This window comes from Macaca mulatta, chromosome 1 (assembly GCF_049350105.2).
Source record: "Macaca mulatta isolate MMU2019108-1 chromosome 1, T2T-MMU8v2.0, whole genome shotgun sequence".
NCBI classification, from domain to species: domain Eukaryota; kingdom Metazoa; phylum Chordata; class Mammalia; order Primates; family Cercopithecidae; genus Macaca; species Macaca mulatta.
The window spans coordinates 29,078,989-29,100,621 of record NC_133406.1 but is presented as its reverse complement, the minus strand read 5'-3'; the positions used below and the strand labels follow the sequence as shown (position 1 = coordinate 29,100,621).

Here is a 21,633-nt window from a genome sequence, read left to right as displayed (position 1 = left end):
ATTACATCACTCAAATAGCAGAGGCTGAAAATTCTCCATCCCTAACTCTTTACCAGAAAATATGTTATCCCAACAGGTTTAGGCCAATAGCACCTTCAAATTAGACACAGATTGTGAAACATTTAAAAAAGGTGTGATTCTCTGTTATTTTTGAGCTGATCTAGTTAGTTGTATATACATAAAAAATGACAATCAAAAGGTGAACTTCCTAGAAAAATTTAGAGGAAAATGACACTTTAAAAAGCAATTACTGGCCAGGCGTTGTGGCTCACGCCTGTAATCCCACCACTTTGGGAAGCCGAGACGGGCGGATCACGAGGTCAGGAGATCGAGACCATCCTGGCTAACACGGTGAAACCCCGTCTCTACTAAAAATACAAAAAATTAGCCGGGTGCGGTGGTGGGCGCCTGTAGTCCCAGCTACACGGGAGGCTGAGGCAGGAGAATGGCATGAACCCGGGAAGCGGAGCTTGCAGTGAGCCAAGATTGCGCCACTGCACTCCAGCCTGGGCGACAGAGCAAGACTCCGTCTCAAAAAAAAAAAAAAGCAATTACTGGCCAGGCGTTGTGGCTCATGCCTGTAATCCCAGCACTTTGGGAGGCTGAGGTGGGAATACTGAATACTACTTTTTTGGGAGGGCTGGGTAAACAAGAAAAGACCATAAAAATTGTTAAATAATGTAAGATATTTAAAGAAAGAGTACAAAAAAGTTTTACCTGATAGTGATGTTGTAGGAGTGACTGAGGCAACAGGAATCTGGGGCATGGATGCACTTGAGAACGAATTATAATTGGCAGTGCTTGGTCCACTGGCACTACTGCTGACTCCAGTTGCAATTGGAGGTGCTGTGGAAGTTACTGGAGACCCCTTTTCCCTTACATTTGGAGAATTCTCCCATGCCTTGCGTGCAGACTCCATCTGCAATAAAATGGACATTTCTTATAGTAAAAAAATGATGTTAATACACAAAATACATACTTATATACATGTATCAGTATTTAAGTGCCAAATATAATCTTTCAAAAACCACACACACACAAAGATATTTAAAGAAAATCTAAGACCCTAAGACCCTAGGGATTTCAGACTTTCCATTTGCCTCTTTATCTTTGCTCCATTACTCAAATTGGGAGTGTGAGAGTGGGGCTTAGTTATATTTCTACAGATAACTTGTTGATGGTTTTAGAAAACAAGTCAGTGTACTTTAAAGTCACAGCTTCTGTATCATTTAAACATGAGCCCCTATCCCTACCAGTGAATAATGAAAGGCCCTTCCCAGTAAATATCCATTCTCTCCATTGTTTCTTTTTACTCCAATGCTTCTTAAATGGCAAATGGCAGGCATCTTTTGGTTGGCTGCTTCATGCTCACAGTGTTTTAAAAGGCAAGGTAACAAGATAGGTTTTAGGCTTGGGTGCAGTAGAAATGCTTTTGTTTCACATCTAGATCTCAAGCATTTCATCTACCAGATGTAACCATTTGCATTTATGACCCCTGGTTTCAGGTGTCTTTTCTTCTCCTAGTTTCTTAAAGGGCAGAAAATGGCCTTATTTCAATCTAGAGCAGCACTATTCAGTGGTTTTCAACAGATACATATGTAAGTACAGATCAAATATGTAATTTTAAATTTTCTAGTAGCCACATTTAAAAAAGTAAATACAGAGATTATATATTTATTTTGAAAACATTTAATTTAACCCAATATTTATAATATTATAACTAAAACACTAATGAACATAAAATTGAGATATTTTATAAATGTTTTTAATATTAAAATTTCAGATGCAGTATATATCCAACATAATCTGTAAGATCCAGCTGCAATGACTTACGTGAGAGGAACTTTTTCAAGTTACATATTTAATACCACTTTGTGGGTCCTTAAAGTATCAGTTTCTAAAATTTTATTTTGGTTATAAGAATTTTGAGAAATAGAGGCTGGGCATGGTGGCTCACGCCTGTAATCCCAGCACTTAGAGAGGCCGAGGTGGGTGGATCATGAGGTCAGGAGTTTGAGACCAATCTGGCCAACATAATGAAACCCCGTCTCTACTAAAAATACAAAAAAAATTAGCTGGGCGTGGTGGTGTGCGCCTATAATCCCAGCTACTCAGGAGGCTGAGGCAGGGGAATTGTGTGAACCCAGGAGGCGGAGTCTGCAGTGAGCTGAGATCGTGCCACTGCACTCTAGCCTGGGCGACAGAATGAGGCTCCATCTCCAAAAAAAAAAAAAAAAAGGTTTTTGAGAAATAGTACATAATTTACCCTGCCTTCCTTTAAAAACACACTATTCATAATTTAACCTTTTCTTAAGACTAATTGTTATCATTGGATATTTAAAATATAGAACACTTTTATATTTGAGAAAAATCTAAAATCTTTTCTTTTTCTCAAAATCACCTGGTTGATTTCAAATGTGTTTTATTTTAAAATAAAAGTCTTGGGGGAATTTAGGAAGTAAGCTATAACGTAATTTACCTGGACCATCTGAGATTTTGTGGTTTAGGGCAAGTTGACAGAGTACAATGTCTTTCATGCCAATTTTGTTTTACTAAGAACATATAAATTAAGTTATAGCTAATCAAACTTACATAACATATAGGCCACATGTATGTATACAGGCCACAGTTTGATTTGATTCCATTCCTTAAGCAGAAAGATAATTTAAAGTTTATATTTTTGGAAATTCAGTGAAACTAAAAGTACAATTAGTTAACTATACTCATTTTTTCATATTCTGTCAATGATGTCCATAAAAAATTAACATTGTCAATAGGTTCTTGGAAACTGTGACTTTAAGCACAACAATGTATAATCAATATTTTTTCTCATAAACTTTAGAACAAGTGGCACTGAACCAAATGATGCTATTCTATGGATCCATTGTACACTGTTTTGCTTAAAGTTGCAGTTTCCATGAACCCACTGATAATAAGTAAGAATTTACTACGTAATATAACTTTTCTATGCTTTATATATTACTACAATAAAAAGGACATGGCAGAGGAAGTAAAAAATAAAGAAATCAGAGGTTTTAAGCTAATGCAATTTGATTTAAATTTAATTCTCAGTGTATATATTTCTTCTTGGAATGTTAAAAGCATGAGTGAAAGGCAAAGTTGAATAGGTATTCTAACAAAATAAATACTGGCTTAAAAATAATTAAAGATGACACTATATTTGCTTATGTGAAATTAGATTATTACCTTGCTAGTGTAATGACAAAAACCATATAAGTAAGACTAAATAAGGAACGCAGATTGAGACAATCATTCAAGCCAAAAGACAACAGAAAAGGCTGAACAGGAATTGGCAGTAAACAGTAAAGACTGGGCAAAGACAGGGATGGCACAAAGCAGAAGCTGTTGTCTTATAAAATTTTACGACCTCAAACTTACATTTGCTAAGCCTCTTACAAAGAAGTTGGGCAGAGAGGGGAGAAGATAAGGGGACAAAAGTAGTATGAGTCCAAAATGAATACTGGCCACACTGTAAAATAACAAAGTTCCTGTGATCCCAACTGAAGACCATCAAAGAGATTGTCAACCAGTGCAACATCAGGAAGCCCTACCATATTAGAGATTAAGGACTTGCCTGGATTATGAACAAAGGACACCAATGAGATAAATAGACTTAAAAAAATCTTCCCTTGGTCAGGTGTGGTGGTTCACACCTGTAATTCCAATACTTTGGGAGGCTGAGGCAGGTGGATTGCTGGAGCCCAGAGTTCAAGACCAACCTGGGCAATATGGCGAAACCCCATCTCTATTAAAAAAAATTTTTATTAAAAAAAACCTCCTTTAATTCCATGTTTGCACTTTTTTAAACGACTGACTACTCCAAAGATGAACTGATTTAAAACACTCTCAAACAACACAACTGTAAAAAAATCATTAACATAGCTCAAAATTACAATAGATTAAAAAAAGCCAAAACATTTTGACATCAAAAAGTGCTGAATCTCTTTTCCCTTCTTATTAATTATCCAAAAAACATCAACTGAAAATCTTCTGATGTCATTTATAAAGCATACGTGTTAATTATCTTCCCATAAAATAATCATATAATATTCATTCGATTCACACATAACTTACAGCGAAGACAAACAACATTCTTACTATTATCAGTACTTAATATTTTGGTCACAATCATAAAAACATGAAATTATAAGATTGCATTTTTTGTATACAAACCCATATATCCAAAAATTATTAAGATATCTGGGAGGAACTTAACACAAACATGGAAAAATACTCTCCTATATTTTTAAGAAAAAATTCACAAGCATAATAGGTCTCATTTTAAATATGAGGATATCACATCACCACTTAGTGGTATCAGAAGCTAATAAAACTTTAAGGTATAATTTGATAGCACTCTAATTCCTCAGCTTAGTATTGTTGCTTACCACATCAATCTAGTAAAAATGCCACACGAATATTGTTAACTTATGTACCCTTGCATGCAACAATTAAGGACTCTTAGAGATGGATGTTGTACATACCTTGAAGGTGAGGCTGAAAGTAGTGGGAGGAACTGAAGTTAGGCTGGAGCTCTGTTGTATAGTCTCCCTCTTAGGGAGGGGAAGGGTGTTGGGCAGGGGCACCTGAAAAGGTAGGCAACACATATCACAATCTAACTATGTGTCTACTATGACAGCCCCATTAAAGACAATGCTAAGGTGTTCTAAGGGTAGTGTTTAATTTTCATCAGAGCTAACAGAAATATGTGATTATTTAAGAGTCACATTGTGTTTATAGTAGTTGGTAATTAAGGATATCTCAGATAAAACTTCTGAAGGGAAATTATTATCTGTCTTTTCATACGTAAACTGGCAGAGAGTCTGCACCAGATATAAGGTGTATACTCAGAAGGCAGTGCTTCTCATATTTTAATATGTACATAAATCACCTGAGGATGCTGATAAAATGCAGATTTTGATTCAATTGGTCTATGCTAAGGCCTGAAATGCTGGGTTTCAAACAAGTTGCCAGGTGATGCTGATGCTGCTGGTCTACAGGCTGCTTAGCAAAGCTCTAAGGAATAAAACCTTCACCATATATAGGGCATCTACTGGCTCCAACCAAAAGTATTTAACATGACAGCAAAAATATAAAACATTAATCTCTTTCCTGCAATACGGTAAACTTTTTTATAACAAGATTCAAGAACAAAAGTAATCTTGGGAAGAAAGTATGGACTATTAGCACCACCTCATTATAATAAAACTGTTCTGCTATAGTAATAAAATTACGGCAAATATTGTTAGAAACTCTAAGATATTAGAAACTCACTGCCTTTATCTCTGGATCTTGGGACTTTATTATGTATTACGTTTTGGATGGTTCATTCAGTTGTTCAGTAAAAATAACTGGGATGCTTGAGAGTTTTAAGGTAATTACTTTGTGATACTATGGACTACCTAATGGAGATTCTTTCATACATGTTGAAAGCAGCTGTGCTATGATAATCCAAAATGCCACCTGCATTTAATCTTCAAGGCATTCAAGATACAAGATGACTATACTATTAATACTACTAACCAACATGTATCAGTTAAGACCATAAAAAAAGTGTATTAAGCCCCAATAAGAGAAATAAGCCATTTTCAAGTATAATTTAAAAAGACAAAAGTTCTATGTACAAAATGGAACCCCCAAACAGATAAGTGAAAGAAAAAAGGACATCTCAAGAGGTCCTAAATTTTTTCCCATGTAGGACATTTGTTTTTAACTCGACATTGAGTTCAGAATCACCAACACACTTGGCACAAGTAAGCAACACTGTGAAATCCTTTGAAACTGATGACCATTTATAATGCTCCCTGACCCAAACTGATCTTTCTGTGTTCAAATATACACTGGCTACACTGCTAACAATTGCATGCAGACTATTCACCTATATATGAGACTAGGTCTCTTGCCTCCACTAGTTATCAGTATAGAAGTCGCTCAATTAATTAGCCTTATAGATCACACAGAAACCATCAAAATGCTTATCTGGATATTTTCAGTGAATTTTAAGGGTTCTGAGAATAATAATTTTTTCTTCCTTATTCATATTTTATAAATCATTTTCAGAGGGTAGTCTGGCAAAAAGCATCATATACTTTAAAAACCAATATCGTAGAAATATTCTATATATTTTTAAAAATGAGAAAAGACACAAAGTATAATTAAACTTTATTGAGATTTTACTGATTGAATATTTCATAATCTAGACAGTGACAGCACAGCACTTAAACTGCTTAAACTGAAAGGAAGTCTTTTCTTCCTTCCCAAGTCTTCCATTATTTTTCACAGGAGGTATAAGGAGTTAAAAAAAGAAAAAAAAATATATATATACATATATATTTAAACCACTCTCATTTTAAAAAGTGGGGGGTGGGTGGGGTGGGGAGGAAAGTTGAACAAATCACATTAATCAGCTCCTAGAGAGCTCTCAACACCAAGAAAAAAATGTGTGACTCACTCCTTTCTATTCCTTTTCTCAGCTACATATTTAGTACAGTCCTTCAGCTGAACTACAAAAATTGGATCAAGTGACCCCTAATGCAGCTCACCTTTCTAAAATTCCATATACTTGATGCTAGAGGGAAGAATAGAAAGCATAGAAAAAAAGAAAGAAGATAATAAAGATTTTTGTACTCAAAGTGATAGTTAAAGCTCTTTGTGACAGACCTTTAAATAGTTATCTGTAAAAGATTTTTTTTAAAAAGGATGATCAACATTTTAGTCTGATACCCTTTGCTTATTATAGAAGGTTATATTTAAAACAGAGAGCACTAACCAAATTTCCATCACACCTGCTCTCCAAAATAAGGACCATGCAAATAACTTTTAAAATGTTCTTCTAAATAAATGACACTGTACAACTATGGCAAGCTACCTAATGTTTCTGGGCTAACAATTTTTCATCTGTCAGTAAGTGAACTAAGCAAAATGATGAACTGTACAGACTTTTAAACACAACTTTCAACTATATTAGTAACATGGTTGCTCTAGAAAACTAGGTCCTAAGTTACAACATGACTTAACATCACCTTATATTAGAGCATCTCAGAGTGTTTGGTGTACTTATGTATACAACACATTATAGCTCAATCTACACAAAAGGAATGTTGTTAACACATTGGTATTTTTTCTTTTTTAAAGACATACTTGATTCTTTGGGAATTCTATAGTTGTCTTTTAATTCTAATTTTAGTCATCTCAAATAAGTTAAGTTTCACTTAATTATAAAAAGGTTTTATATAAGAAAACAAAATCACCAACCATTCATGTTGAATTTGTAAAATGTGAGAGCTAAAACAACTTCTTACCAATACCAGGTTAATAAGATTAGTATTTATATGAAACCAAGCCCGCACACCCCAAACCTTCATCTTAAATGGAAAGCAGATGGCTTTCAGAGGAAAAATAAAAAAACTCAGCTTTGATTACTTTTACTAATTATATTACAGCGCTCCTAAAAACAGATTTACTACCAACTCTTTCCCTGAGCTAAATATTGATCGCTACAGTAAATAAAACATGAAATAATGTACTAGATAGTAATAGCCAGGTTCCAATCCAAACTTGCCACATCTCAAACTGATTACTTACATTATTAACCAAAGTATCCTCCATCTTTGTGTTATTAGTAGCCACAGTGTTAGGCAGAGAAGAAGAGGGTGTAGTATAGTCTGTTACAGACTCCTGCGAAGTAGTAATAGAAAAAGAAAATACATTTTAAACTGAATTAATTGCTCACTTTTTTTTTTTTTTTTGAGTCTCGCTATCATGCGGGCTGGAGTGCAGTGGCATGATCTCAGCTCACTGCAACTTCTGCCTTCCAGGCTCAAGTGATTCTCGTGCCTCAGTCACTGAAGTAGCTGGGATTACAGGAATGAGCCACCATGCCTACTTAATTTTTGTATTTTTAGTAGAGATGGGGTTTTGCCATGTTGGCCAGGCTGGTCTCGAACTCCTGGTCTCAAGTGATCTGCCTGCCTCAGTCCACCAAAGTGCAGAGATTACTAGCATGAGCCACCACACCTGGCCAAATTGCTCACTTTCTAATGACAGCCTAATAGTTGTAAAGTTGTTCTGGAAGAAAGCAGGAGAAGACAGCAGACTTTAAGACTCAACTCATTCAATTAATTAACTAACAATGGAATAATATGACACAGACTCACCACCAAAATGACAGCATTTCAACTACTGCTGCATTCTTGTACATTTAGTACTAGGAGACTCTGTCAATAGTACCAAATATTTATTTCTGTGGGTTATTACCCATGTTCATTCTATAGCTCACTATCAATTACTAAGATCTTAGTTGTTGCAATTACTTAGGTTTTAGGGTATATGCCTTATTTCCTGTCACAAATCTCATTTTGAAATATGGCAGAGTAGGACCACATAAGCTATTATTTATATGATTTCAGTTGTATGGCAATTAAAAAGAGAATAATATTCAGATAATATAAAAAATTGCATGTAACTTTTTTCTCAGTGAGTTTATGTCCCAGAGTCAACATAAAATGGCAGATAGGTTTGCTATTCCCACAAGTGTCAGTTCCCATAGTTAATCAACATATCTTGTCTTAATGAGTATTTTTAGATACATGTTTCATTCAATGTGGCTCCTAAATGTGAGTTAACAGCCTCTAGTGCTCAACCAAAGAAACAGTTATCTGTTCCAACTATGAAAGAAAACTGACTATACTGGAGTTACTAAAAGTCTGCCTGACTTTAGAATGTCACCAGTGGGCAAGATAAAGTTCCACAGTAATTTTATTTATATTAAAAGTGATATAGAGCCATCTTTCAAAGTATTCCGATTTTGTGTAGATGTTTTTCACTTTAAACTACTCAAATAGTCCAGAATTTAGAGTAAGTTTCCTCAAAAAGAAATATAATTTGCTATAAAGAATTTCTTTAGATTACATATGCATACTAGGAAATAAAATCTTCTTTGTAGAAATAACCTCTAGAGTTATATGCCTCAGCAGGAAAAAAAAAAAGCAGACTGTTGCTGTTCTTCTCATTCATTTTAGACATGGTTTGCATCTACTGAACTGGAAATCCCTACATGTGGCTTACCTTTGCATTAGTACCATATTCTGCAGATGATACCGAGATCATTGTTCCTATTTCAGCAGACATTTCTGAGACTGCTTTAGCTTCCTTTGTCGTGACAGGATCTGTGCTTCTGACTGTAGCTGGGCTTGGTTTCTCTTGTCCTTCTGGCTCCACCTGTTGGGCATCTTTTACTTTTCTATTTTTTAATGAACGTTCCTTTCCAATGGGACCAGGTTTATGTTCTTTGTTTTCTACTGGACTCAAATCTGGAAGCTAAAGTCAAATGTTTATGATAAAACTATGTTTATGATAAATGAATATCTTTCATCATTGCATCATGATCAAAGATATTCATTAAAACTAAGTTCAATTTTAAAACTATTATTTGCTCTTCATGTTATTGGCCTTCATAAAATTTTATCTGGATTATAAAGTATATTTACCTTCTGGGCTTTGATAGGTCCTGCCCGTGGCTGCTTCTGCCGCTGTTCTTTAGGTTCAGGTATCTTGTCAGCAGATTTTTCCGAAAGCACAGGAACAACTTCATTTTCATTTCCATTTGAAGCTGGAGCACCAAACTGAATTGTATCAGCTCCAATTTCAAGTCCACTTTCTTGACCATTCTTCGTTCCCTAGTAAAAGAATATTTTAAAACTTGCTTGCAAAGCATAGTTCAGATGTGACTGATTTATGAAGTACTATATAGTTTAAGTACAATAGAAGGTTTAAGGCAATCTACATATTAACTGAGACTGACGTTAATTATATTTTAGGAGAATTTTCTCTTAACTCTTGTTTATCTGAACAACTGAAAAATGAAACTCGCATAAGACTGAAGTTTTTAAAGTCCTGGCTCTCCTGAGTGTGATCATGGGCAAAGCACAGCTTCAAGCTGTTTCCTCATTTAAAACAATCGTAAAAGTAACACACAAAGACACCACTACCAACAAACAGATGAATGAACTGGAAATAAAAGACAGTAGTTGAGTGTCACCTGCTTCTCAGAAGTCTGCTTTGAAAATGAAATTTAAGAAATATAATACAAACTTTGCGACTGGTAACGTAGAGCACACATCTAAGCAATCAATCCACCAATTAAACAGTTAATTTGGGCCGGGCATGGTGGCTCACACCTGCAATCCTAGCACTTTTCGAGGCCAAGGTGGGCGGATCATGAGATCAGGAGTTTGAGAGCAGCCTGACCAACATGGTGAAACTCTGTATCTACTAAACACAAAAATTAGCTAGGTGTGGTGGCATGTGCCTGTAATCGCAGCTACTCAGGAGGCTGATGCAGGAGAATCACCTGAACCCAGGAGGCGCAAGTTGCAGTGAGCCTAGGTTGTGCCACTGCACTTCAGCCTGGGCGACAAAGCGAGACCGTCTCAAAAACAAACAAACAAACAAACAAACAAACAAAAAAACCCCAGCTAATTTGTTGAGCACCTTCTTTGTGCTAATCAGATGTGCTAATCAGTCTAACTGCACAATTTGCATTCTAGCAGGGAAAGCAAATAAAGAACTGAAAAGTCAGATAAGCAATATGCAAAAAGGGTTAAGAGACCAGCTACTAGACTGGTAGACACAGAAAGCCCCTGAGGAGGACACACTGACATTGAATGAGAAGACAAGATCAGTGGAAAGAGTTTAGGGAGACCACATACCTAGGGTAAACATCAAGAACAAAAAAAGGTCAGTGAGGCTGAAGCATAGCAGGTATGGGGAACAGTTGTAGAAGACAGACAAGCAGGAGGTTAGGTGACCTAGGGCTTTGCTACAATTAATCTTTTCATGAAAAGACAAAAAAAAAAAAAAAAAAAACAAAACTAGTGTCAAAATTCAACTAAAGCTTCTTTTAATAATTGAATCACTACTCCATGTCAATTTTGGCATTCCCAAACCTAGCATGGTCAATTACTACATAAGGTTAATGTTATATCTACCAGGATATAATGTCAAGAGTATGAACAAGGCATGTAATTCAGATTTATTTTTAATATCTAAATAGTCACCTTCAAATACAGTCATGTGCCATATAATGATGATGTTTAGCTAACGATGGACCACATATACAAGGGTGGTTCCATAAGATTATAATATCATATTTTTACTGTACCTTTTTCTATGCTTAGAAATACAAATACTTACCATTGTGTTACAACTGCCTACAATATTCAGTATAGTAATAAGCTGTATAGGTTTGTAGCCTAGGAGCCATAGGCTATACCATCCAGGTTTGTCTAAGTAGACTCTGATGTTCACACAATGACCCATTTCTCAGGATATATCTCTGTTGTTAAGCAACGCATGAATGTATTGGAAAATACTGACGTAAATTAGAATAAAAATTTCTTTGCTTTAGTCAATGTTGAAATTCTACAGTCAGTTAAGCTTAAGTGTACAGTTAGTATTAGAAAAGAAAATGAAGTAGATTGTGAAGGTTATTAACTGTATGTACAAAAATGTTAAGAACTTGTACATATTTAAATGAGTAGAAAAACAGAAAAATAACTGTCAAGTTAATGACTATTAGAGAATGTTATATCCTTTGAAATGAAAGTGTTTATGAAAAATACATAATACAAAGAATGATAAAAGTTTAGACAATATTATAATATCAAGTCTTTGTAAGGCTAGTTGGTGTAACTAACATTGATAACTTTAAGTAAAATAATCATTAAGAGCTCTATTTCACCAGAATAATCCAAGAAAAAGTCCATTAGGGAATTCTTTCCATCCTATGAAATATCAGCTTTGCTAACACAAAATTTTATCATGAGGAAAAACTCCAAAATAATGTATGACATTCACAAAAAATCAACTTCTATATAGAAAACATAAAGAACATAAAGACAATGAAGAAAAAAGTATGAGAGAAAAATGAGACACCACTAAAATATCTTGCTCCACCACTGACTGAAGGTAAGTGTAAACACCCATTTATCACTGTAAACTTGTAGAATGCCTGCAAGAAAAATCTTGCAGTTGGGAAACAATCTTCCACTCTGTCCTTCATACCAGCATGAAAAATCCTGAAATGCTCTCTATGACTAATCATAATGCTAATACCAACATGCAGAAGAAAAATTACTAAACTGAAACTCTTAAATATTGAATGCAGTGACTCTTGAGCTGTACAGAGTTCTCTGAAGAATCTGTAACATCAAAACAGATGATGAAGTCTATTCTAGACCTACTAAGTCAGAAAACTGGAGTGGAGACAGAAGTAGCAGGAAGACTTCTTTAACGAAAAAAAATTCTTTCAGCACCTATAGGCTATACAAAAATTAAAATAAAAAAATTAAAATCTCAACTATATTTTCTTCTACTGCCCTATTTTTTTTTCTGTACTCCTTTATAGCAAAACGACATTCGTATACAGTTGGCTCTCCTTATTTGCAGGTTCCACATCTGTGGATTCAACCCAGTATGGATGGAAAATATTCAGAAAAAAATAATAAATGGTTGTGTCAGTACTACACAAGAACAGACTGTTCTTTCTTGTCATTATTCCCTAAATAATATAGTGTAACAACAATTTACATAGCATTTACATTGTATTAGGTATATAATTAATCTAGAGATGATTTAAAGTACACAGGGAGGTTGTGAATAGGTTATATGAAAATACTGCTTCATTTTATATGAGACTTGAGCATCCCTGGGTTTTGGTTTATTATGGTGGTGAAAATCAATCTCCACAGATATGGAGAGAAAATGGTACTCATCTTTCCTTTCATTTTCTCTTAAACTCACTCTTTCATCCAGGCTTTCATCCCTACTACTCTACCAATAATGTTCTTATCAAAGTCATCAGTGACCATCATATAACTCCAACTATCAATTGAACACTTATATTAATTGACCTGCCAGCAGCCATCTGACACACTTAATCTATTCCTTCTTTGAACTTATCTTTCACTTGCCTTTTAGGATACTTCTCTAATCACTTAGCTTCTCTAATTCCTACATTTCCTGGAGTCAGAAAGCCCCAAGACTTAATTTTTGACTCTCTTTTCTAACTACTCTCATTCTCCCTTGGTAACCTTATACAATTCTATCACTTTAAACATCATCTATATGCTAACAATTTCAAATTCGTTATCTTCAAACTAGATGAACTCTTCTGAACTACAGACTCATATCCAACTACCTGACATTTCCACTAAGAGATATAATAAGCATCTTAAATCTAACATGTCAAAAACTGAACTTCTTATCTTCACCCCGAACCGGATCCATTTAGAACGTTCCAATCTCAGTTACTGAAAATTCTAGTATTTCCTACTGTTCAACCCCAAAATTTTGGTGCTAACTTTGACTCCTCTGTCCCTTTTCATACCCCATTTAACATTTTAGTAAATCTTGTCAGCTTAATCTTCAAAATACTCAGAAACTAACTATTTCTCATGACCTTTCATGCCACTTCCCAGGTTTTAAGCTATCATCATTTGATTATTGTAATATTCTAACTTCTACTCTTGCCACCTATGGATTATTTTTCACAGACCACCCAGAATAATTTTAGAAGTCAGATCCTGTCACTCCTTGCTCAACATCCTCCAATGTCTTCCTACCTCTTCCATAGGCCCTGTAGGATCCACCTGCTACTCAGGTGTGACCTCCAACTTCATCTATTCTCTTTCCATCTCTTATTTCACTCCAGCCACATGGACTTTCCTGAACTTCCTCAAACAAACCAAGCGTGCTGCTGTCTCATGGCATTCGTATTTGCTACAATCTGAACCTGGTATCTCCTTTCCTCAGACATTCGAATAGCATGCTCTCTTATCTCCTTCAAGTCTTTAACTCAAGCATTATCTAAGTAGGCTTTTGTGGTCACCCTAAACTGTCTTTGTGAACCATGGAAAATTCCTTATGTACCTTCCCTGCTTTGTTTTTCTCCACAGTGCTGATCACCATTAAACACACAATATGTTTTTTTATTAGTGCTTTCTCCTCACAGGACAATGGAAGTTCCATGAGGGTAGGGCTTTCTGACTGTTTTTAGTACCAGTTTTGTAAGCCCACAGGTTAGAACACTACCTAGAATAGTGTGAGTGCTTAATAAATTTTCGTTCAATGAATGAATGAAGAATCACTGACCCCTAACAGTCATTTACCAGTATCACATTTGAGAAATTATGTTAGAATAACAATCTGCTATAAACAGTTTCTAAATACTTATATTACTTAAGTCCTCAAGATAGAAATATGGGAGAAAAGTCCAGAAAACAATAACTGCACTTTTATTTTCTGTATCATTAAAATCTTTGAGACTAAATTGAAAACAAGTGTTTAATGCCTAAAAGTGACACATCTTATAAATGTAAAGATGTAGCAGCCAAAGTATTCAAACCTCAACCCAGACCTAGTAAGTCATGAACTATGGGCATGGGGCTCAGCAATCTTAAGTTTTAATTGCCCTCCAGGTTAATTCTGAGGCATGTTATAAGTTTTGTTTTGCTTTCCAGATGGGGTCTTGCTCTATCACCTAGGCTGGAGTACAGTGGCACAGTTATAACTTTACTGTAGCCTTGACCTCCCAGGCTCAAGTGATAGTCCAACCTCACCTCCAGAGTAGCTTAGACTACAAAAGCACATGCCACCACAACCGGCGATTTTTTGTTTTGTATGTAGAGACAGAGTTTTCCTACATTGCCCAGGCGGGTCTCACTATGTTGCCCAGGCTGGTCTCAAACTCCTGGACTCAAGCAATCCTCCCACCATGCTAGGATTACAGGTATAAGCCACCACACCCGGCCACACTGAAGTGCTAGGGAAAACCCAGCACGCTGACCCCACCAATGCTGTTAAAAGCCTATTCCTACCTCTGATGAAGCAGCTGATCCAAACGATGTTAAGGGCTTATTCCATGCACTGACTGAAGGTGGCTGTGGTGGACTAATGGGACCTACTGGAAAGAAGAAGCCATAGGAAACACGATTAAGATTTAGAGTCTAATAATCTCTAACTCATTTAACCCTTTCCTTAATCTCCTATTGTTTGGCTATTACTAGCCAGCCAATAAAACAATCACTTTTCAAATCACACTTTACAAAGATTATGTATCAACATACAGGCATACCTCAGAAACATTGTGGGTTCAGTTCCACACCACTACAATAAAGCAAGTACTGCAATAAAGCAAGTCACACTAATTTTCTGGTTTCCTAGTGCATATCAAAAGTTCTGTTTCCATTATACTACAGTCTAATATGTAATAGCATCATGTCTTTAAAAAGGTACATACCTTAATTAAAAAAAAAAAAAAACTACCACTAAAAAAGAAGCTAATCATCATGTTAGTCTTTGAATCGTAATTTTTTTGCTGGTGGAGTCCTGCCAGTGGAGACGTCGATGGCTGCTAACTAACCAGGATGGTGTTTGCTGAAAGCTAGCATGGCTGTGGCATTACTTAAAATAAGACAACAATGAAGTTTGTAACATTGACTATTCCTTTCATGAATGACTTCTCTGTAGTATGTGATACTGTTTACCCATACGGTAGAACTTCTTTCAGAACTGGAGTCAATAGTCTCAAATCCCATTGCTGTTTAATCAACTAAGTTTATGTAATATTCTAGATCCTTTGCTGTCATTTCGACAAAGTTCACAGCATCTTCACCAGGAGATTTCATCACAAGAAACAACTTTCTTTGCGTCAGAGTTATTTCCTCCACTGATGTCTTGAATTCCTCCGAGTCATCCGTGAGAGTTACAATCAATTTCTTCCAAACTCCTATTAATGTTGATATTGTGAAATCCTTCCATGAATCACTAATGTTCTCAAAGGAGTCTAGAATGGTAAATCCTTTCCACATGGTTTTCAAATTTCTTTGCCCAGATCTATCAGAGGAATCACTGTCTATGGAAGCTGTAGCCTTAGAAAATGTATTTCTTAAATAACAAGACTTGAAAGTCTAAATGCTCCTTGATCCATGGGCTGCAGAATGGATGCCATGTTGGAAGGCATGAAAACAACATAAATCTTCCTGTATTACCTTCATCACAATTCTAGGGTTTCCAGATGCCTTGTCAACAAGCTTATATTTTGAAGGAAAGCTTTTGAGCATTTTTCCCCCTGAGCAGTAGGTCTCAACAATGGGCTTAAAAATAATAGGTATGGGCTGGGCATGGTGGCTCATACCTGTAATTACAGCACTTTGGGAGGCTGAGGTGGGTGGATCACCTGAAGTCAGGGGTTCGAGACCAACCTGGCCAACATGGCAAAACCTTGTCTCTACAAAAAATACAAAATTAGCCAGGCAGGGCGACGTGTGCCTGTAGTCCCAGATACTCAGGAGGCTGAGGCAGGGGGAACTGCTTGAACCCAGGAGGTGGAGGTTGCAGTGAGCCAAGATCGCGCCACTGCACTGTACTCCAGCCTAGGTGACAAGAGTGAAACTCTGTCTCAAAAAAAAAAAAAAAAAAAAATTAGGTATGCCATTTTGTAAACAGATGTGATGTCATCTAGGCTTTGTTGTTACATTTCTAGAATACAGGCAGAGTAGATTTAGTATAATTTTTAAGGGCTCTAGGATTTCAAACATGGTAAATGAGCACCGGCTTCAGCTGCAAGTCACCAGATAAATTAGCCCTTAACAAGGGAGTCAGCCTGTCCTTTTAAGCCAGGCATTGACTTCTCCTCTCTAGTCATGAAAGGCCTAGATGGCATCTTCTTCCAATAGAATGCTGTTTCGTCTACATTAAAAATTTATTATTTAATGTAGCCCCCTTCATCAATTATCTCAGTTTTGGATCTTCTGGATAACTTGCTGCTTTACCTTGCACTTTAATGTGATAGAGGTGGCTGCTTTCCTTAAACTTCCTGAACCAACCTCTGCTAGGTTCAAACTTTTCTTTGGCAGCTTCCTCACCTCTCTCAGGCATCACAGAATTAAACAGAGATGGGGGTCTTGCTTCGGATTAGGCTTTGGGTTAAGGGAATGGTGTGGCTGGACTGACCTGCTACCCAGACCACTAAAACTCTGTATCAGCAATAAGACTGTTTTACTTTCTTATCATTAGTATTGATTACTGAAGTAGCACTTAACTTTTGACCTATCTTGGCTTTCACCATGCCTTCTTCACTGAGCTTAATCATTTCCAGCTTTTGATTTAAAGTCAGACGTACATGACTCTTCCATCCACTTGAACACTTAAAAGCCACTAGAGGGTTATTAATTGGCCTAATTTCAATACTGTTGTGTTCTTAAAGAATGGGGAGGTCCAGGAGAGGTAGAGACCAGGGTACAGCTGGTCAATGGAGTGGTCAGAACACACAAAACACTTATCAATTAAGTTCACCATCTTATTTGGGTGTTCACGGTACCCTAAAACAATTACAGTATCAAAGATAACCGACCACCATAACAGATAAATGATGAAAAATTTGACACATTCCAAGAATGACCAAAATGTGACACAGAACATGAAATGAGCACATGCTGTTGGAAAAATGACACCAGAAGACTTGCTTGACGCAGTTACCATGAACTTTTAATTTTTAAAAATGCAGTGTCCACAAAGTGTAATCAAATGAGGTATGCATGTACAAGTCTCCCCCAAACATTGCCTATTATTTTCTCATCAACACAAAATTATTTCCATAAAATATAATATGCTTGTTAAACATGCTTAAAACAAAAATTTTAAGAAAGTTAAGAGAGGATTACTATTACTTTTTCCTACAATAAAAAAATGAGATGGCTAGAAAACACTTAATGAGTACATAAATAAAATTGAACAGAAACCTCAGTATTCCCATGCCATTCCCCACCCCTCACTTCTCTTTTGTAACTTACATTTCTTAGAGATATCATTCAGCACAGCTGGTGGGGCCACCTTGTTATCCCATAATTCAGCTGTCAGAGTGCCATGTGACTGTGGGGTCTGGATGGATTTTCCTGAGGCTACGTAATCTGTGCCATTAGGTGTTTGAGCTGAAGGCAGCCTAATTGACGGTGGCGGCTGTTTTGAAGACTGTGATGGAGTCTGTAGTGGATTCTGGACTGGTTTGTGGGTCTGTGTCTGAGTCTGGGCTGGAGCAGGCGGGGCGGAAGTTGGGGCTGAGACTGGGGTGGTGGCTGGGGCTGGGGCTGAGGCAGGGGCAAGTGGGACTGAGGCAGTTGGGGCTGAGGCTGGGATAGTTGGTGCTGTGATGACTGGGGCAGCTGGGGAAGAGGCTGCTGGGGCTGGTGTTGGAGCTGAAGTTGGTGCTAGGGCCGAAGCAAGAATGGGAATTGAGGCTGAGGCAAGAATGGGGACAGAAGCTGGAGTTGAAACTGAGGCAAGGATGGGGGTTGGAGCTGGGGCTGAGGCTGGAGCTGAAGAAGAGGTTATAGCTACAGCTGAAGTAGAGGCTGGAACTGAAGCTGAGACTGAGGCTGAGGCTGAGGCTGAAACTGGAGCTAAGGGTGAGGCTGGAACTGGAGCTGAGGTTGAGGCCAGAACTGGAACTAAAGTTGAGGCCGGAACTGGAGCTGAGGTTGAGGCTAGAACTGGAGTTAAGGTTGCTGGAACTGCAGCTGAGGTTGAGGCTGGAACCGAGGCTGAGGTTGAAGGTGGAAGTGGAGCCGAAGCTAGAGGTGGAACTGAGGCTGAAGACTGTGCTTGCTGGATTCCTGTAGCCTGTTTTTTGGCAAATCTTGGAGGAAGCTTAGAAGTCTGGCTTCTTCCTTTTTCATTTGCATTCTTTTTGTTCCAGACCTTAAAAAATTAACAGGGATAATTTTTGTCAAAAATGCAGCTGAAAGCAACAGTTCATAAATGCAACTTTTAACAAAACTAACTCCCACTAACTTGGCTGCTTTACTTTGCAAAATAGGTACTCAAAATACAAAATGTCAGGGTTGCTAATAAGATTTTAAATGATGAGAAGCCAAGATGATATTGAGAAAAAGACAAATAGGTATTGTACATTCTCGACATACCAGTACACAATTCTGAAATTCAAGAACTAAGAAAGTTTGCAGTAAATTCATTTGGCAACAAACCTTAACTAAGCTAACAAAATGCGACTTACAGTCTTAACTCATATATTTGCCACAGACATTAATTTGGGCAGCGTGGCTGGTATGTTATGATACAGGGGAGATGCACTACTATTTTACCTTCTTAAATAAATGACTTCTGAAAATTTGGTTCCAAAGGTTATATGCAATTAAACGAATAATTTATCTTGATTCACACCGTGTATTTAAATGAACTAATATAGATTACAACAGATACTTTTGTAGGCCAGGAATCCAAAATCTACTGGTTCGTGACATTTGTGTTCATTAGCTTTCCAAGATAATTTAAAATCAACTCAACTTTGCCTTGGGGCAAATAAGGTATCCCTAGTATACAATATGTTGTTAAAGTAAAGATGGTCTTGAGGAAGTAGCAGTTGCCATTCCAAGATGGTCAAATAGGAAAGGCTCCGGTCTTCAGCTCGCAGTGTGATCAACGCAGAAGATGGGTGATTTTTGCATTTCCATCTGAGATACCTGGTTCATCTCACTGGGACTGGTTGGACAGTGGGTGCAGTTCAAGGAGGGTAAGCCAAAGCAGGGCGGGACATCACCTCACCTGGGAGGCACAAGGGGTCAGGGGATTTCCCCTTCCTAGTCAAGGGAAGCCATGACAGACTGTACTTGGAAAATCGGGACTCCCGCCCTAATACTGCACTTTCCCAATGGTCTTAGAAAACGGCAAATCAGGAGATTATATCCCGACCCACGAAGCCTTGCTCACTGCTAGGGCAGCAGTCTAAGATCAAAGTGCGAGGTGGTAGCTTGGCTGGGGGAGGGGTGTCCGCCATTGCTGAGGTTTCGGTAGGTAAACAAAGCAGCTGAGAAGCTCGAACTGGGGGAAGCCCACCCGCATTTCAACCAGGTCTGCCTGCCTCTGTAGACTCCACCTCTGGGGGTAGGGCATAGCTGAATAAAAGGCAGCGGAAACTTCCGCAAACTTAAATGTCCCTGTCTGACTGCTCTGGAGAGAGCAGTGGTTCTCCCAGCATGGTGTTTCAGCTCTGAGAACAGACTGCCTCCTCAAGTGGGCCCCTGACCCCCGTGTAGCCTAACTGGGAGACACCTCCCAGTAGGGACTAACACCTCACATAGCCAGGTGCCCCTGAGACAAAGCTTCCAGAGGAAGGATCAGGCAGCAATATTTGCTGTCCTGTAATATTTGCTATTCTGCAGCCTCCGCTGGTGATACCCAGGCAAACAGGGTCTGGAGTGGACCTCCATCAAACTCCAACAGACCTGTAGCTGAGGGACCTGGCTGTTGCAAGGAAAAGTAACAAACAGAAAGGAACAGCATCAACATCAACAAAAAGGACATCCACACCAAAACCCCATCTGTAGGTCACCATCATCAAAGATGAAAGGTAGATAAAACCACAAAGATGGGGAGAAACCAGAGCAGAAAAGCTGAAAATTCTAAAAAGCAGAGCACCTCTTCTGCAAAGGATCGCAGCTCCTTGCCAGCAATGGAACAAAGCTGAATGGAGAATGACTTTGACGAATTGACAGAAGTAGGCTTCAGAAGGTTGGTAATAACAAACTTCTTTGGGCTAACGTAGGATGTTCAAACCCATTGCAAGGAAGCTAAAACCCTTGAAAAAAGATTAGACGAAAGGCTAACTACAATAAACAGCGTAGAGAAGAACTTAAATGACCTGATGGAGCTGAAACCATAGCACGCGAACTACGTGACACGTGCCCAAGCTTCAGTAGCTGATTCGACTGAGTGGAAGAAAGGGTATCAGTGACTGAAGATCAAATTAAAGAAATGAAGTGAGAAGAAAAGTTTAGAGAAAAAAAGAGTGAAAAGAAACAAACAAAGTCTCCAAGAAATATGGGACTATGTGAAAAGACCAAATCTACATTTGACTGGTGTACCTGAAAGTGATGGGGAAAATGGAACCAAGTTGGAAAACATTTTAGGATATTACACAGGAGAACTTCCCCAACCTAGCAAGGCAGGCCAACATTCAAATTCAGGAAATACAGAGAACACCACAAAGATACTCCTCGAGAAGAGCAACCCCAAGACACATAGTAGTCAGATTCACCAAGGTTGAAATGAATGAGAAAAATGTTAAGGGCAGCCAGAGAGAAAGGACGGGTTACTCTCAAAGGGAAGCCCATCAGACTAACAGCAGATCTCTCCACAGAAACTCCACAAACCAGAAGAGCGGGAGCCAATATTCAACATTCTTAAAGAAAAGAATTTTCAACCCAGAATTTCATATCCAGCCAAACTAAGCTTCATAAGTGAAGAAGAAATAAAATCCTTTACAGACAAGCAAATGTTGAGAGACTTTGTCACAATCAGGCCTGCCTTACAAGAGCTCCTGAAGGAAGCACTAAATATGGAAAGGAACAAGTGGTACCAGCCACTGCAAAATCATGCTAAATTGTAAAGACCATCGATGCTAGGAAGAAACCCCATCAATTAATGGGCGAAACAACCAGCTAACATCATAATGACAGGATCAAATTCACACATAACAACATTAACCTTAAATGTAAATGGGCTAAATGCCCCAATTAAAAGACACGGACTGGCAAA

At 37.7% G+C, this 21,633-nt stretch overlaps 1 protein-coding gene across 17 annotated transcripts in view; it reads right to left on the bottom strand.

Annotated features, from left to right (window-relative positions):
- Positions 1-21,633, bottom strand: part of PRRC2C (proline rich coiled-coil 2C) — a 105,077-nt gene that overhangs the window by 16,615 nt on the left and 66,829 nt on the right. For 13 of the 17 annotated variants that reach the window (XM_015124239.3, XM_015124187.3, XM_015124274.3 and 10 more), the window contains exons 19-25: positions 17,874-18,777; positions 14,898-14,983; positions 9,510-9,698; positions 9,088-9,339; positions 7,606-7,698; positions 4,506-4,607; positions 718-919 (exon numbers count right to left, since the gene is read on the bottom strand). In XM_015124239.3, coding sequence (XP_014979725.3) covers positions 718-919; positions 4,506-4,607; positions 7,606-7,698; positions 9,088-9,339; positions 9,510-9,698; positions 14,898-14,983; positions 17,874-18,777 — 1,828 coding nt within the window. The remainder of the gene's footprint in view (positions 1-717; positions 920-4,505; positions 4,608-7,605; positions 7,699-9,087; positions 9,340-9,509; positions 9,699-14,897; positions 14,984-17,873; positions 18,778-21,633) is intronic. The other 4 variants (XM_015124195.3, XM_077999854.1, XM_077999822.1 and 1 more) reach the window with 1 other exon arrangement.